Consider the following 16,479-nt stretch of genomic DNA (forward strand, 5'->3'; position numbering starts at 1 on the left):
GCATCACCAGAAACTAGGAAGTAGCAGTGTTGACTGGGTGAGTATAGCTTATTATTTAATTTTTTTACATCATCATATCCTTACCCACATGTAAATATTATTTAAAGGGTTACTCTGCTCCCCAGCATCCACAAAATTCCACCTCACACCAGGACATTGAGTTCCTGGACGCTGTGTGCGGGCTTCTGTGTTCAGGCCCGCCCCCTCATGACATCACGGTCTGCCCCATCAATGAAAGTCTATGGGAAGGGGGCGCAACGGCTGTCACGTCCCCGCCCATAGACTTGAATTGAAGGGGCAGGACGTGACATCACATGACGGGGTGTGACATAACGAGGGGGCTGGTGTGAACACGGAAGCCTGCACACAGCGTCCAGGAACTCAATGTTCCGGACGCAAGGGAGCGGAGTAACCCTTTAATCCTTGGACAATACATTTTCATTCTACAGTAATACAAAAAATAATTACATTATTTTAAAAAAGAAAGAACATTCTACTACATACTAAACATTTTTATTTAGCATCTTGGAGCCTTGTAGAATCTTTTATTTTTTTTATTTTTTAAATGCAGCATTGTCTAGGTATGGGGTGTTTTTTCTTTCCCAAAGATACCTGTGGAAAAGTTCTATGAAAACCTATTGAAATTAATTGCCTTTTTTTTAGAAGCATTGACAAAATCAGAAACATAATGGCCCAGATTTGATCAAACCAAACCAAATCTCTCTGGTTTTGCCCAGAATAACCATTCACAGCTCAGATTTCATATTTTATCGAGCTCTGGTGAAATAAGCCATGATTGGTTGTTATGGGCAGCACCAGACAGTTTTGCTTTTAGGCAGATTTATAAAACTGGGCCAACTATAAATCCTTAAAGAAATGTAGCTCCAAAAAATGGCATAACATGGGACAAATTTTACTTGTAAAAATGGTATTGCTTACATTAATCTGTGAATGCATTAAACACAATCATTACTATGTTTTAACATCTCTTAATAATTTGAAAAACTTTGTAACGAGTTGAAGTTCTAATGAAGTCAACAAGCTTAACAGGATCGGTGCTAATAAGTTTTATCATTCTTAACATATTTTTGACCTTGGTACCTTAGGAAATCAAAAAAATATTAACCTGCTGTAATCCTGGCATACCCCCTCCTACCTTTACTCTATGGGCCCAGCTCAATTGCTTGGTTAAATGTTCTTTAAATGAACTCTAAGTGTTGTTTTTATTGCATCTAAAATTGGCTTCTAATCAAACCGGGCTTTAAATATTTAACCATGTGCTTTAGCTAATCCTATCAGAAGAGTGTATAAGCTGCAGGAGGGTGAACACATTGGAGCACTCTGCTGCCAAGGAAATATCTTCCTTTTTTTTTGTTGTGTACAGTTTCCAAGCAGCCGAGGCAGGTGAGGTAAGCCTTTTTTCCTGTAATGGTTTTATTTATAACCATCGCTCTTACGTTGTGCACTCTTCAAAACCACCTTGTGTGAATAATTGTGATCGCTTCTACATCAAACCTTTCCCTTGATGTTCCACCTTCTAGACAAGATGTGATTCCCGGGAAATGAAACTGGGTCTGCCACGCTGCTTTGAAATAGAATTTATTATTATTACTAATGTTATTTTTTTTTCTCAAAGGATCTCCTGAATTCCAACAGGTGCACGCAATTAAATACCATTCATCTAAGAAACGCCGCCATCCAAAATTTACAAAGGAGTCTCTTTCTGGGGATGGGAATGGAGAATGTATTTTTTATGCTTAGAAATCTTGAGTGATTTATGGCTTAGCTGTATTGAATCATTATCCTGAATTATGGCTGGGAGAATGAGTAGGCAAGAAGGGCAATGGCCATCCAACCAGGCAATTTATTAACATACTATTAATATTAAAGCAACCCTCCAGTTCACAGGAAAAATTTGACTATACATGCAGAATGTATAGTTACCCCCTTCTTTGGGATCTTGCTGCTGCAGTTCCTTCCATTCCAGTTCCCCTCCTGACATTACCGCTGATCCATTTAAGAACAGGAAGCAGTGTCTACTGAAGCGCACTATGGGGCAATCTGAGAATATGGTTGCCATTTTACTTACATAGATTACAAACCTATGAGAATAGGACAAACCAAGGCAGCAAGGCCAAAAAGAAGAGTAACAAATATATTATCTATACATTCTACATGTATAGATGTGTCCTTTTTAGAGCATTACTATGAGAATGACCAGTGGTAGGAAACGGTTAAACTAAAAAAGGAATTCCGTTGCACAAGACTAGTGTTGAAACTCACATCATCAGACAGATAACCACCAACCCATCCTGGAAGTCTTATAGTTTTGAGTTGAGTCCAGCAGTCCATCTGATCACACAAGGTTTAATGCTTATGAAGAAATTTAATGCTTATGAAGAAATATAAAATCTCATCCCTTCCCCAATATCGCGCCACACCCCTACCCCTTAATTCCCTGGTTGAACTTGATGGACATATGTCTTTTTTCGACCGTACTAACTATGTAACTATGTAAGGTCCGGCCCTAGTCTCAAACAATAGGATTACACTTTGAGTGTAACTATATACTACTGCTAGCCATTCTAATTGTTACACTTTAACTTATCTCTCAAATCAAAAAATCCGGAGTTGTATGGTGTGAGATTTCCAACTTTTCAAAGCAGCAGGATTTGGTGCCTCTCTGTGAGGAGTAGTATTTGCTGTGTTTGTCGATGTGTGAACACCCATGTAAATCAAGCCTTTTGAGGATTTTGATAGCATGAGCTGATTTTATGAAAAATTGGATTCCTTAACTGAACTAGATGAAAGGTACCGTAAATGTGGACACATCTGTGTAAAGGAATTTTTACTGTGAATTTGAAGGGTCAATTTAGCACATTAGATCTATTAGAGCTTATTACATTACAGCATATTACATTTTGAGACTTTCTCTGATTGAAAACATTGTGAGGCTGCCCCCATCCAAGTTTGAAGGGGCTGTACAAGGTTGTATAAAAAGGGAACATAATTTTTGTATATTGGCTGGATGTGATATCGCTCCTCAACTTAATTTCCTTAAATGGGGCTCAGCAGGTATGCCTTCCCTTCAACAAAAATAATTAGTTATCAGTTAGTCAAGATTTAGGCTTTAATCACAATGACGTATTAACGTATTAGCCAAAAGGTTCCTTTTCCTGTTTACAGTCAAATTTTCCATCTCATCATATATATCATGTCCATTGTTTAATTATATTGGTCATATTGTTTATATTAGATTTAAAAATAAATAAATAAAATAACCTAAGTTTGAGTCATGCTCCACCCCTGCGGAACCTTTAGTAGGAAAACTATAGTGTATAGCTTTCCTGCAGTTTTCTTTCTTTCATTGGGTTGTTTTATTCTCCTCTGGAGTAATTAAAATAATTATACCGTATCTAGATATTGTTGGTATGTACTTGTTTGGAACCCACTGTTCTTGTGATTTCCACTCAGAACATCTTCCTAAAGTGTCCAGTGTTGATAAGAAGAAACCACTTTCATAGGCTGCCTATACAATAGCAGGAACCACTTTAATGTCAATGGACAAGAGGATCAAGGTGGTGGAAGTGAGCTACTAAATATGTGTGACTACCAGCTCTGACATATAAGGTGGACATCCTGAGAAGATGCGCCATAACAAGTATGCAATATCAATATCCAGACACAATATAGTTTTTGTAATATGATTTCAATTGAAGAATGTTTACATTTTGCATGATCTAACAACCAAAATAATATTGGTGCCATGTATAAAGTTTAATTTTTTAAATTTTTTTACCCTTTTACTGATGGATTAGGTTTATCACCAAAGTCAAATAAGGGAACAGTCTACTTTCAGGGCAATATTGATTCACCCGGTTCTCCATTATGTACAAAGCATAGTGCAAACTTTACTGCTATACTGGCATGAGTACATATCTATACATGTATTTGCATCAAAGATAAATAAATCCAACCAGTGAATGAGGTCATTAGACAGTTGTTGCGGGATTGGGGTGGTCTTGTCCCCAATACCTACATAGGCTTACTGATATGGATGAAGAGCACTTAGAAAAGTGATATACAACTGTACGGAGAGATGATATGACAACTAGGTCACTGGCAGCAGTGATTGTTTGGATGAGCTGGATGATGTCTCTTTATAATTGATTCCCTTGATAATTCAATGTCCCATGGAGAGCTAGATCACTGGTATATTCATGTTGCTCAAAGTGACTATATATTTTTATAGTGCCAGTTATGTTTATTTTTATATAAACCACAAGCTTCAGAAAATCTTGGAAATATATTAGATTATAGGTCACAAAAATAATAGATGAACAAGTCACCAGTCGGCATATGAGTCAACCAAAACTTGTTCCAAATGAAAATGACCTCAATTTGGAAGGAGATATGAAAATAGACTTGAAAAGAATCCATTGTCTGCAAACACCTTGAAGTGATTCACATATGAAGTAGATCATTGTTGCAGACAATAAGATATGCCTTGAAATGAATGTCAATCATTGGCGTAAAACATAATATATCATACAATGTAACATTCCTTCTATATGAAAGAGGCTTTTCTGTTATTGACGAAAAAAAGTAAGAAAAGATTAAGTCAAACTTTGAATGTGTTCCCTTTAGACAAATATTTGCTCCTTATGACTGATAGAGTAGAATAATATCAAAGAATACAATCTTACCTTATTATAGTTTCTATATTTTTGCATTACTGTCTAGTTTAGACCATTCCCTCGACCAAACTGTAAACCATATTTAACCTGTTTTTATGAGACTTAACCAAATTCTGGTTGACGTCGTTTGTGTTCATCCTCAGGGGTGGCACGTGTCCTAGGGCACTGGTCAGTTTATGTCAACCTTGTCAAGATGGCAAAACCAATAGCTTAAATTCAACCATTTCCAGATTTGCTGTCAAATACAATCTATATGATGACTTAAAATTAGCCAGGTAGAATACAAACCCTGTTTACATTGAATCTTCTGAAACCATTGTCCTCAATCTTTGTCAGACACCAGATACTTCGTATTTCTTTACGTTCCCACTAACCTTAATGAATCAGGTTTTTATTGAATCAATTTATCGCCAGCAATATAAGTCGGAAAAAAAACAATCTATAAGTAAAAAAGCATAGATTGATTTACCCCGGGCAAGGTCTTCTGTTCGTGGAGAGCACTCTGAGCTTTCAGGGCAGATTCTCGTTCACAGTATGTAAGAAAGGCGCAGCCTGAAATAAATAGATAGATTACATTAGTAAAAAGTCTTTAAAATGAATCTATAAACAGAAAACCAAATACATAAAAACCTAAAATTCTCTAATCATTTCTAGTGTTAGGTTACTCTTAAAGGTGTTGTCTAAGGACAAATTTTGATGTGCAAATGTGGCCAAAAAAAAATAATGTGTACTTATCTATCCTGATCAGCCTACCACTAAGCCCATCCTGGTCTCAGTCTTGACACAGAGAAGTGGTGTAATGTCCGTTTATTTGTTTTATATTTTTCTGTTTAGGTGTGTATCCACACACTAGTTTGTTCATAGCAGTTTGCTATTTTACCTGGATAGGAAATAGTTAATGCTCTGAACGAATGAAAACTCGGGTGTGGTTATTTAACCAGGGTTCTTCTGCATTCTGGTGCTGGTTATTGAGTGCAATACTACTATGTCTGTTTGTGCTATTTTCTGACTATGTCTGCTTGAGCATTTACTTTGTATTTATCTTGCCAATTTATCTGGGTTTTTAGCCATGGTTATATAGCATGCTCTTTGTATTTTAGTCTGTGTTACATTAGTCGGTTTTAGGATCATGTCTGTTCTGATCTGTCTGTATTTACACTGTGTCTGAGTCTAGCTTGTACCCTGTGCGCTGTATGCTATATTCCTGTTCTGGAGTCTATTCAGACTCATCCTGTTCTAGTCTAGTGTTTCATGTATCATGTCCGTTTCCTACTGGGTCAGCATTTTGTCCACACAGTGGAATGTGTACGCTGGCCAGTAGCCTATTTGGCTTTATTATTAATGGCTATTCCTATAGTGGAGTGGGGAGTCCAGTTTGTATGATCTGTGTCCCAGTGTGAACAGTGTCCTATATTTATATCCTGTTTGGTTGATCTGATCTTTGTCCTGTTTGTGAACAGTGTTCTATTTTACCTGTTCAGTTTAGTGTTTTGACTCTCAGTTCTTCTGTTCATCCCCTTCATCTCCTGGATTCTGCTGTATACTCGTTTCATGCCTAGTCTTGTTCATTTTATCATGTCTTCCGTTTATCTGATATCCAGTTTATGAACTGTTTGTTAATTCACTAGAGTCTGCTCTGTTTGTGAGTTTATATTCTGCCCTGTTAGTATTTGTATTCTGTCTGGTATATCTGGTCGTCTAGTAGTTTTCTGTTTCTGTTCTGGTCTGTGACCGACTATGTATATTATGTGTTTTTATGCCACTGCACTTTAGCGCTGGAAGGGACCGGCGCCCAGTTGTCGATCCACTATTTAGGGTGGATGGGCAAGTAGGCAGGGAGAGTCAATCTCCCTGTCCCCCATTCGGTCATGACAAGTGGCTGCTGAACCAAAGACTAGCTGACTGTGCACTTTTTTGTGTCGAGACAAAGACCAAGATGTGCCAAGTGACAGGACTGGGCACAAGCAAAAGACAGGATATGCCGAGTGGCAGGACTGGGCACAAGCAAAAGACCAGGATGTGCTGAGTGGCTGGACTGAGCACAAGCAAAAGACCAGGATGTGCCGAGTGGCAGAACTGGGCACAACCAAAATGGCACCCACAGGAGATTCGGACAGACGAGTACACATTTCTTAATTTTTACCCATTCTGAACACATTTATGCAAAGTTAGTTTTGGACAATAACTTAGGTACAAATGCTGACATCCCTAAGTAGATGATTTAAAAACATCATACAGATTCCTGAATGTAATGATACCTTATCCGGTGTTAAGTTATATTTAGAGGAAACACAGTTCTAAATGTTAATGTCCATTAGAAGATGGTTTAAACCATTTATAGCCTGTTATTTTTCAGTGCAAACTTATTTATACAGTATTAAAGCTTAACTCAACAGCTAAATTTACCCAAGACTATATTGCAAATTGAAGTTCTACTCTAAAAAAAATCAATATCAGAAATAATTAAAGAAAAAAAAAAAAACTTCCAGAGCCTTCTCCCGGACTGAAACATTATAAAAATGTTATTAACACAATATAAAAAGATAGAACACATGCAACCATTGAAACCATGATCCGCATTCCGAGTCTCTTAAATAAGTGTATAAATAAAGAGTAATTGTCTTCTCTCTACAATATCTGGAGATTCCACACAGTTCCACCAGGCACCCTGATGGAGATTATTTCATTATGTTTCAGTGGTATAAATATTGTTGCTTAATGATGTATACAAGAAGATACATCAAATCTGTAATTAAACTATATTGCCAGCAGAGAAGCATTAGAACACTTCCCTTAAACTATTTCTTGTGTTATATAGACTTGCAACTTTGGGAAACCATGTAAATATTAACATTGACTAAAAACTCTTGTAAAGTCGTTTTAATGGGCAGGAACTTAAAACATTCATAAAAAGTAAAATGTGAACGTACACAATTTTATGAAGAATAAATAAACTAACAACAGCAACAACCCTAAAATCTATTTCAGGAATCTTAAACCATAAAACCTTGGACACTAGAGATAATAAAATACATTTTCAGATTTTTTTTATTTTTTAAATTCTTAAAAAATCGTCAATCATCCTGCTGTTTTAGCCAAGAGCATGTCATAGAGATTCAATGCACAGAGTCTTGCTTGTCCTCAATATACTGAGCTCTGTTTTTCCTCAGTGCAGAGCCCTGCTTGTCCTCAATATACTGAGCACTGCTTGTCTTCAATGTACAGAGCCCTGCTTGTCCTCAATATACTGAGCACTGCTTGTCTTCAGTGTACAGAGCCCTGCTTGTCCTCAATATACTGAGCACTGCTTTTCTTCAGTGTACAGAGCCCTGCTTGGCCTCAATATACAGAGCACTGCTTGTCTTCAGTGTACAGAGCCCTGCTTGTCTTCAGTGTACAGAGCCCTGCTTATCCTCAGTACACAGAGCCCTGTTTGTCCTCAGTGCATAGAGCCCTGCTTGTCCTCAGTTCACAGAGCCCTGCTTGTCCTCAGTGTACAGATCCCTTCTTGTCCTCGGTGTACAGAGCCCTGCTTGTCCTCAGTGTACACAGCCCTGCTTGTCCTCAGTGTACACAGCCCTGCTTGTCCTCAGTGCACAGAGGCCTGCTTGTCCTCAGTGTACAGAGCTCTGCCTGTCCTCAGTGCACAGATCCCTGCTTGACCTCCATATACAGAGCCCTGCTTGCCCTCAATTTACAGATCCCTTCTTGCCCTCAATTTACTTAGCCCTGCTTGTCCTCAGTGCACAGAGCACTGCTTGTCCTCAGTGTACAGAACCCTGCTTGTCCTCACTACACAGAGCCCGGCTTATCCTCAGTACACAGAGCCCTGTTTGTCCTCAGTACATAGAGCCCTGTTTGCCCTCAGTGCACAGAGCCCTGCTTGTGCTCAGTGTACAGAGCCCTTCTTGTCCTCGGTGTACAGAGCCCTGCTTGTCCTCAGTGCACAGATCCCTGCTTGACCTCAGTATGGAGAGCCCTGCTTGCCCTCAATTTACAGATCCCTACTTGCCCTCAATTGACAGAGCCCTGCTTGTCCTCGGTGCACAGAGCCCTGCTTGTCCTCATTGTACAGAGCCCTGCTTGTTCTCAATGTACAGAACCCTGCTTGTCCTCAATGTACAGAGCCCTGCTTGTCCTCAGTGCACAGAGCCCTGCTGGTCTTCAGTGCCAAGAGCCCTGTTTGTCCTCAGTGTACAGAACCCTGCTTGTCCTCAGTGTACAGAGCCCTGCTTGTCTTCAGTGCACAGATACCTACTTGTCCTCAGTGTACAGAGCCCTGCTTGTCCTCAGTGCACAGAGCCCTGCTTGTCCTCAGTGTACAGAGCCCTGCCTGTCCTCAGTGCACAGAGCCCTGCTTGTCCTCAGTGTACAGAGCCCTTCTTGTCCTCAATGTACAGATCCCTGCTTGTCCTCAGTGCACAGATCCCTGCTTGACCTCAGTATGCAGAGCCCTGCTTGCCATCAATTTACAGATCCCTACTTGCCCTCAATTTACAGAGCCCTGCTTGTCCTCGGTGCACAGAGCCCTGCTTGTCCTCATTTTACAGAGCCCTGCTTGTTCTCAGCGAACAGAACCCTGCTTGTCCCCAGTGCACAGAGCCCTGCTGGTATTCAGTGCCCAGAACCCTGCTTGTCCTCAGTGTACAGAGCCCTGCTTGTCTTCAGCGCACAGATAACTACTTGTCCTCAGTGCACAGAGCCCTGCTGGTCCTCAGTGCACAGAGCCCTGTTTGTCCTCAGTGTACAGAAACCTGCTTGTCCTCAGTGTACAGAGCCCTGCTTGTCTTCAGTGCACATAGCCCTGCTTGTCCAAATATACATATAATGGTATTATCTACGTTATATAAAAAAGTTTTTGCTAATGACAGGTAAAGAAGGATACATCTGGTGTGGGAAGGTAAGGCTGCAACAGTTCAATGCATTTCATATTAAGAGCAAATCAAAAATTCTAATTTGCTTTCTTAAATAAAATGATAGTGCCCACTACGAGTGTGGGTCTATGTTTATATCAAATAAGAAGATACCGTATATGACTTCTGACTTTACACGGCTCAGAAAATGATAAGGTTTGAATAAATAAATCATGATATCGCCAGAGTAAAATCGCAAATGAAATTTCAACACTCTGTGGCCACATTATATGGTATTAAAAAAAACGGCTCAACTTCAGCTCTGGACCCTGCTCTCTTCATAAAGCATTTTATTGTAATATTTTAATATCTTACCCACTCGACCACTTAATGCACTTAATTGAATTACCACAATACTTCATTTAATGCACAATTTTATTTCGGCTCCCTATGAATTTTATTAGTAATAATTAATACTTTTAAATGTCCCCTGTTTGGAAAGCTTATTCAAGAAGGGGTAGGGAAATATTTTCATTGCACCCCTATGACTTGGGATGGAGCAGCGTTTATTGCATTTTTTTTTTATGTAAAGGGGTTATCCCATAAATCTTTCCTGAAATACTGTTAATTACCAGTATTTTTAGCCTAAAAATATACCATTTTATTATATGTTTTACTTCCATGTGTACCCCTTGGTGGAGAGGGTGGGTTGCCTTTAAAAGTATAATTCTCCTTCCTCCACTGGCAGCTGACAATAGTCCCCTCTAATGGTGGGTTCACATGAGGGTTTGTCCCCATGGTTTCAGTATACAGTTTCATATTTGAAACGTATGCAACCGTATTGAAAACTGTATCCAAAGACAATGTATTTGGAACTGTATGCAACCTGATGCAGCCGATTGCGTGCGGTTTGTTTGTAATACAGTATTTTGTCATTTTTTCCCCATACTCAAAACCATGTTCCAAAACGTATTGTAACCGTATATGGTTGTTGTAACATGGAAGTTAACGAGAACCGTAGTGAACCGAACGTGTCTAAGGTTCACTCCGGTTTTCCCTATGTGGCTTTTAACTTTGCACATTGTGATTCTAAAGTCACACCCACCGTAGAATTGAAACTTTATTTAAAGAAGAACAACAATTATAAAACCGGATTTAACGTAATTGTTAAAAACCTAATGCGACTGTATGCAACCGGACAATTTTTTTTTAAACCGTATACGGGTTCTTTTTAAGCACATGGTTGCATAGAGCTTGGTCCGGTTTTGACTAAAAAATCTGATAGATAACCATGGGGACAAACCATCATGTGAACCAACCCTTACTTTCCCTGCAGAAGGAGTCTTCTCGGCTATACTGTATTGCACTGCAGAGGGATTTCCTCTTCCCAGAAAAGCAGGACAGAACGCTGTATCGAATAGTGAAAATTTAGCAAAAGAAGAAAGTAACAAGGACACTCAGCCATATCAGGGTGGGTTCATACCACGGTTTGCCCCGCGGTTTTCGTGTACGGTTTCATATTTGAAACTATGCAACCGTATCGGAAAACTTATCCATAGAGAATGCATTGGAAACAGTATGCAACCTGATCCATCCGGTTGCGTGCGGTTTGTTTGTACACTGCTCAAAAAGATAAAGGGAACACCTACATAACACATCCTAGAATGAATGAACTAATTTTATGAAATACTTTCATCATACACATTTGAATGTGCTGACAACAAAATCCCACAAAAATGATCAATGGAAATCAAATTTATCAACCCATGGAGGTCTGGATATGGAGTAAAATCAAAGTGGAAAGCCACACTACAGGCTCATCCAACTTTTATGGAATGTCCTTAAAGCAAGTCAAAATGAGGCTCTGTAGTGTGTGTTGCCTCCATGTGCCCAAATGACCTCCCTACAACAACTGGGCATGCCCCTGATGAGGTTGCGGATGGTCTCCTGAGGGATGTCCTCCCAGACCTGGACTAAAGCATACGCCAACTCCTGGACAGTCTGTGGTGCAACGTGGTATTGGTGGATGGTGTGAGAAATTATAGGTTGAACTTGATGGACAATAGATTGAACTTGCTGGACTCTGGTCTTTATTCAACCTTATGAACTATGTAACTATGTAACTTTGACGTCCCAGATGTGCTCAATCGGATTCAGGTCTGGGGAACGGGCGGGCCAATTCCTAGCATCAATGCCTTCCTCTTGCAGGGACTTCTGACAGACTCCAGCCACATGAGTTCTAGCATTGTCTTGCATTAGGAGGGACGCAGGGCCAACCACACCAGCATATGATCTTACAAGGGGTCTGAGGATCTCATCTTGGTACCTAATGGCTACCTCTAGCAAGCACATGGAGGGCTGTGTGCCCCCCCCCCAAAGAAATGCCACCCCACACCATTACTGACCCACTGCCAAACTGTTCATGCTGGAGGATGTTGCAGGCAGCAGAACATTCTCCACGGCATCTCCAGACTTTGTCATGTCTGTCACATATGCTCAGTGTGAACCTGCTTTCATCTGTGAAGAGCAGTGGTGAATTTTCAAATCTTGGTGTTCTCTAGCAAATGCCTCCTGTGGACATCGGGCCCTCATACTCTCATATGTTTCTGACCTTTGCGTGGACACATGCACATTTGTGGCCTGCTGGAAGTCATTTTGCAGGGCTCTGGCAGTGCTCCTCCTGCTCCTCCTTGCTCAAAGGCGGAGGTAGCGGTCCTGCTGCTGGTTTGTTGCCCTCCTACGGCCTTCTCCACGTCTCCTGATGTACTGGCCTGTCTCCTGGTAGCGCCTCCATGCTCTGGACACTATGCTGACAGACACAGCAAACCTTCTTGCCACAGCTCGCATTGATGTACCATCCTGGATGAGCTGCACTACCTGAGCCACTTATGTGGGTTGTAGACTCCGTCTCATGCTACCACTAGAAAGCACTGCAAGCATTCAAAAGTGACCAAAAACATCAGCTAGGAAGCATAGAAACTAAGAAGTGGTCTGTGGTTACCACTTGCAGAACCATTCCTTTATTGGGGGTCCGTTGTTGATTGCCTATAATTTGGACCTGTTGTCTGTTCCATTTGCACAACAGCATGGGAAATTGATTGTCAATCAGTGTTGCTTCCTGATTGGACAGTGTGGTTTCCGAAGTGTGATTGACTTGGAGTTACATTGTGTTGTTTAAGTGTTCCCTTTATTTTTTTTGAGCAGTGTAAAATGTTTTTTTGTTATTTCCCCCGTACTCTAAACCGTGTTCTACCACGGTTTTTGGTCCAGGTGAAAAACCACATTGTAACCGTATACGGTTTTTGTAACATGGAAGTCAATGAGAACCGTAGTGAACTGTATGTGTCTACGGTTCAATCCGGTTTTCCCTATACGGTTTTTAACTTTGCACATGAGAATGTCCATTCTAAAGTATTCTAAATAGAACAATTGAAACTTTATTTAAAAAAAGAACAAAAATCTTAAAACCGGATTTAATGTAATTGTTAAAAACTGTATGAACCACACGGTTGCATACAGTTTGGTCTGGTTTTGAGAAATACGGTTTTGAGGAAAAAAACTGATAGAAAACCGTGGGGACAAACTGTGGTGTGAACCCACCCTAACACAGCTTTTATTCTTCCATATTAAAAAGCGTTCACTGACAGGGAAACAGAGTTGACTCGAGTGGTGAATAAAAGCTACGTACAGGTGAGTTCCCATGTTTTGCTACCTTTTTGTATTGTGGATTATGTTGGACTTTGTTCACATGTGAGCACAACTCCATGCATTTATTTGTTGCTCTGCTTCTACTCTACTAGTATTATTTTCTAATGGTTTGGCCTCAAGTAGTTACTATGTGGTGGTGCCGCCGTTTGTTCTTCTGTGCCTAGTGTTTTTTACTATATCTAATAGGTGCCCTGCAGGGACTGAGCATGTGTGTTCTCACATCTGCTTCAGAGGCTCCATTGGTGTTTCCATTTGGGAATGATCTAAAATTTACACCATCACCCTGGATGAAAAAAATAAAAAAATATTTTTTTTTTAGGCTGAGTACACATTTATGTTGGAGGTAAATTTGTTGTCAATTACAAGGTCAACAATGGATCCCAAGAGATCCTAATAGATCCCATTGAATTCAATGGCGTATGTTGGGTTTCTACCTGGTGTCTGTTTATTCAAAAGGATTAGACCTAACAAAAAATTAATATATATATATATATATAGATAGATAGATAGATAGATAGATAGATAAAAAATGTATTTTTTGCCCTGCGAAATCCTGCTAAATAAATAGAATTAGTGATGTAGCTCCCCAAATGGAACTCTGTGAAGCTACATACACTAAACGGTAGGAGATTTTGTGTTATCAAGATTATCCAGGCAAAAGTTTTTGGAAAGGTACGCACAGCTTTTAATTAAAATAGGGAACATTCTCTATTGTAAATATTTAATACAGAGTCCTTAATACTCCCCAATTAATAATTTTTGCAAGCTCTGTGTTTGCTGGATAGTGGTCAAATAAGTCCAGACAAGGACATAATCAAAAGGAGTTTGTGCAAAATTATTCACTATGAAGTCTTAAAGGGGTACTCCGGAGGAAGAAAACATTTTTTCAGATCATATACACATTAATAAATTACTTATATTTTAAAATCTTAATCCTTCCAGTATTTATCAGCTGTTGTATGCTCCAGAGAAAGTTGTGTAGCTCTTTCCAGTCTGAGCACAGTACTCTCTGCTGACACCTCTGTCCGTTTCAAGAACTGTCTAGACCAGGAAAAAATCCCAATAGCAAACTTCTCCTCCTTGGCATAGTTCCTGGCATGGACAGAGGTGACAGCAGAGAGTAGTGCTAAAACTGGAAAGAACTACACAACTTACCCTGGAGCGTACAGCAGCTAATAAGTAATAGATTATTAAAGGGGTATTCCAAGATTTTTATTTTTTATTTCACTATGCTACAGGGGCTGTAAAGTTAGTGTAGTTCATAAAATAGTGTCTGTACCTGTGTTTCATGGTGGTCTCACAATTCTTCTGTGCTTTTTGGCTCAATGTTTATTTTTTGCAGCATACAAAATTACTGTCATCTCTAATTTTGGTTTGAGGCCCAAGACAATATATCACTTGTCATGTGAGGAAAGGGAGCCTGTCTGATTTAATGGTTGAGCGACTGCTGAGTGGGAGGGAGATCATTCTCCAAGGAATTGTACTTTTAAAGCAGTTGGAGGCACCCTGGTTAGAAAACACTTGTGTATTGAATAGAAGGGAGTACAGGTGTGTTTCAATGGATGAGGTGGCTGAAGTGTGGGCGGGAGAAAAGTGACCTCACACTTATAAACAAGGAATCATGGAACTTGTAGTTGGAGGGAGGGAACCCTAACTCCATTTCACAAAAACATAGCCACGGGTTGTGGTTGACTCAGAACACAGACATTTAGCTCCAAGACAAGCATGGATCTTTCATAATCATGTCCATTACTGTCTGGTAGGCAAGTGCTAAAATCCCCTAATGGTGAATAACCTTTTTAACCCCTTAAGGACCCAGGACGTACTAGAACGTCCTGGCACCCTGGGCTTTAAGGACCCAGGACGTACTAGTACGTCCTGGTGTTTCTCTGGTCTCTGCCGCGTGCTGGGCAGAGATCGAAAGCGGATGTCTGCTGAAATGCTTCAGCAGACATCCAGGGCAAACGCTGAGGGGGGGCATGTCTGCCCCCCATGTCGGCGATCGTCGCAAATCGCGAGGGAAATCGCCCCTGCGATCTGTGGCGTTACCGGGCTGATCTGGTCTCTGGGACCCGACCGCCCAGTAATTTTGCATGATCCCGGTTGTCACAGACAGCCAGGACCATGCTGACGTATAGGAGAAAGGTGGCAAGCCTGCCACCTCCTCCTATCCCCTGCGATTCCTCGGTTAGCTAACCGACCAATCGCAGGGGGGGTGGTTACTTCCTCCCGCCCTGCCCGGCCCCTGGAAGTCGGAAGTCCGGAGAGAACGGGAGGAAGACCGGAGGACGCGGCGGGGGACGGGGGAGTGCTGGGGCCCGGCCCCGGTACTTACCTCGTCCCTGAAGACCCGGATCCCGGCAGCCGAGACGGCGGCGGTGGCGACAGGTGAGTGGATTTTCGGCGGCGTTGCGGAACCTTTTGCAGCAGTCCAGACCGCCATAAAGTGATCTGGACTGCTCCATGTGGTCCCTTTACACTACAACTCCCAGCATGCCCAGACAGCCCTTGGCGTCCTGGCATGCTGGGAGTTGCAGTTTTGCAACATCTGGAGGTCCACAGTTTGGAGACCACTGTGCCCTTCCAGATGTTGCAAAACTACACATCCTCAGCATGCCCTTACTGTCCAGGCATGCTGGGAGTTGTAGTTCTGTAACATCTGGCCCTTCAGATGCTACAGAACTACAACTCCCAGCATGCCTGGACAGTTTTGGCATACTGGGAGTTGTAGTTTCGCAACATCTGGAAGGGCACAGATTGGGAACCACTGTACTAGTGGTCTGCAAACTGTAGTCCTCCAGATGTTGCAAAACTGCAACTCCAAGCATGCTGGGAGTTGTAGTTTGGCTACATCTGGCTCTAAAGATGTTGCCGAACTACTATTTCCAGCATGCCTGAGAATGTTTGGAAGTAGTGGTTTTGCAACAACTGGAGGCACACTGGTTGGGAAACATTGTCTGTTTCCTAACTCAGTCTTTCCCAACCCGTGTGCCTCCAGCTGTTGCAAAACTATAACTACCAGCATGCACTGATAGACTGTGCATGTTGGGAGTTGTAGTTTTGCAACAGCTGGAGGTCCCCCCCCCTGTGAATGTACAGGGTACATTCACATGGGCAGGGGGCTTAGAGTGAGTATCAGGCTGCAAGTTTGCAATGCAGCAAATTTTGTGCCGCAGCTCAAACTCGCAGCGGGAAACTCGCTGTAATCCCCCGCCCATGTG

The 16,479-nt window shown here is 41.2% G+C and overlaps 1 protein-coding gene across 17 annotated transcripts in view; it reads right to left on the reverse strand.

The window, feature by feature from the left end:
• CELF4 (CUGBP Elav-like family member 4) overlaps positions 1–16,479 on the reverse strand; it is a 1,140,249-nt gene that overhangs the window by 910,874 nt on the left and 212,896 nt on the right. For all 17 annotated transcript variants that reach the window (XR_008848282.1, XM_056542932.1, XM_056542937.1 and 14 more), the window contains exon 2: positions 5,167–5,249. Coding sequence is in view for 16 of the 17 variants with exons in the window: in XM_056542932.1 (XP_056398907.1) it covers positions 5,167–5,249 (83 nt within the window). In the remaining variant the exon portion in view is untranslated. The remainder of the gene's footprint in view (positions 1–5,166; positions 5,250–16,479) is intronic.

The sequence above is a fragment of the Hyla sarda genome, chromosome 1 (assembly GCF_029499605.1).
Source record: "Hyla sarda isolate aHylSar1 chromosome 1, aHylSar1.hap1, whole genome shotgun sequence".
NCBI classification, from domain to species: Eukaryota; Metazoa; Chordata; class Amphibia; order Anura; family Hylidae; genus Hyla; species Hyla sarda.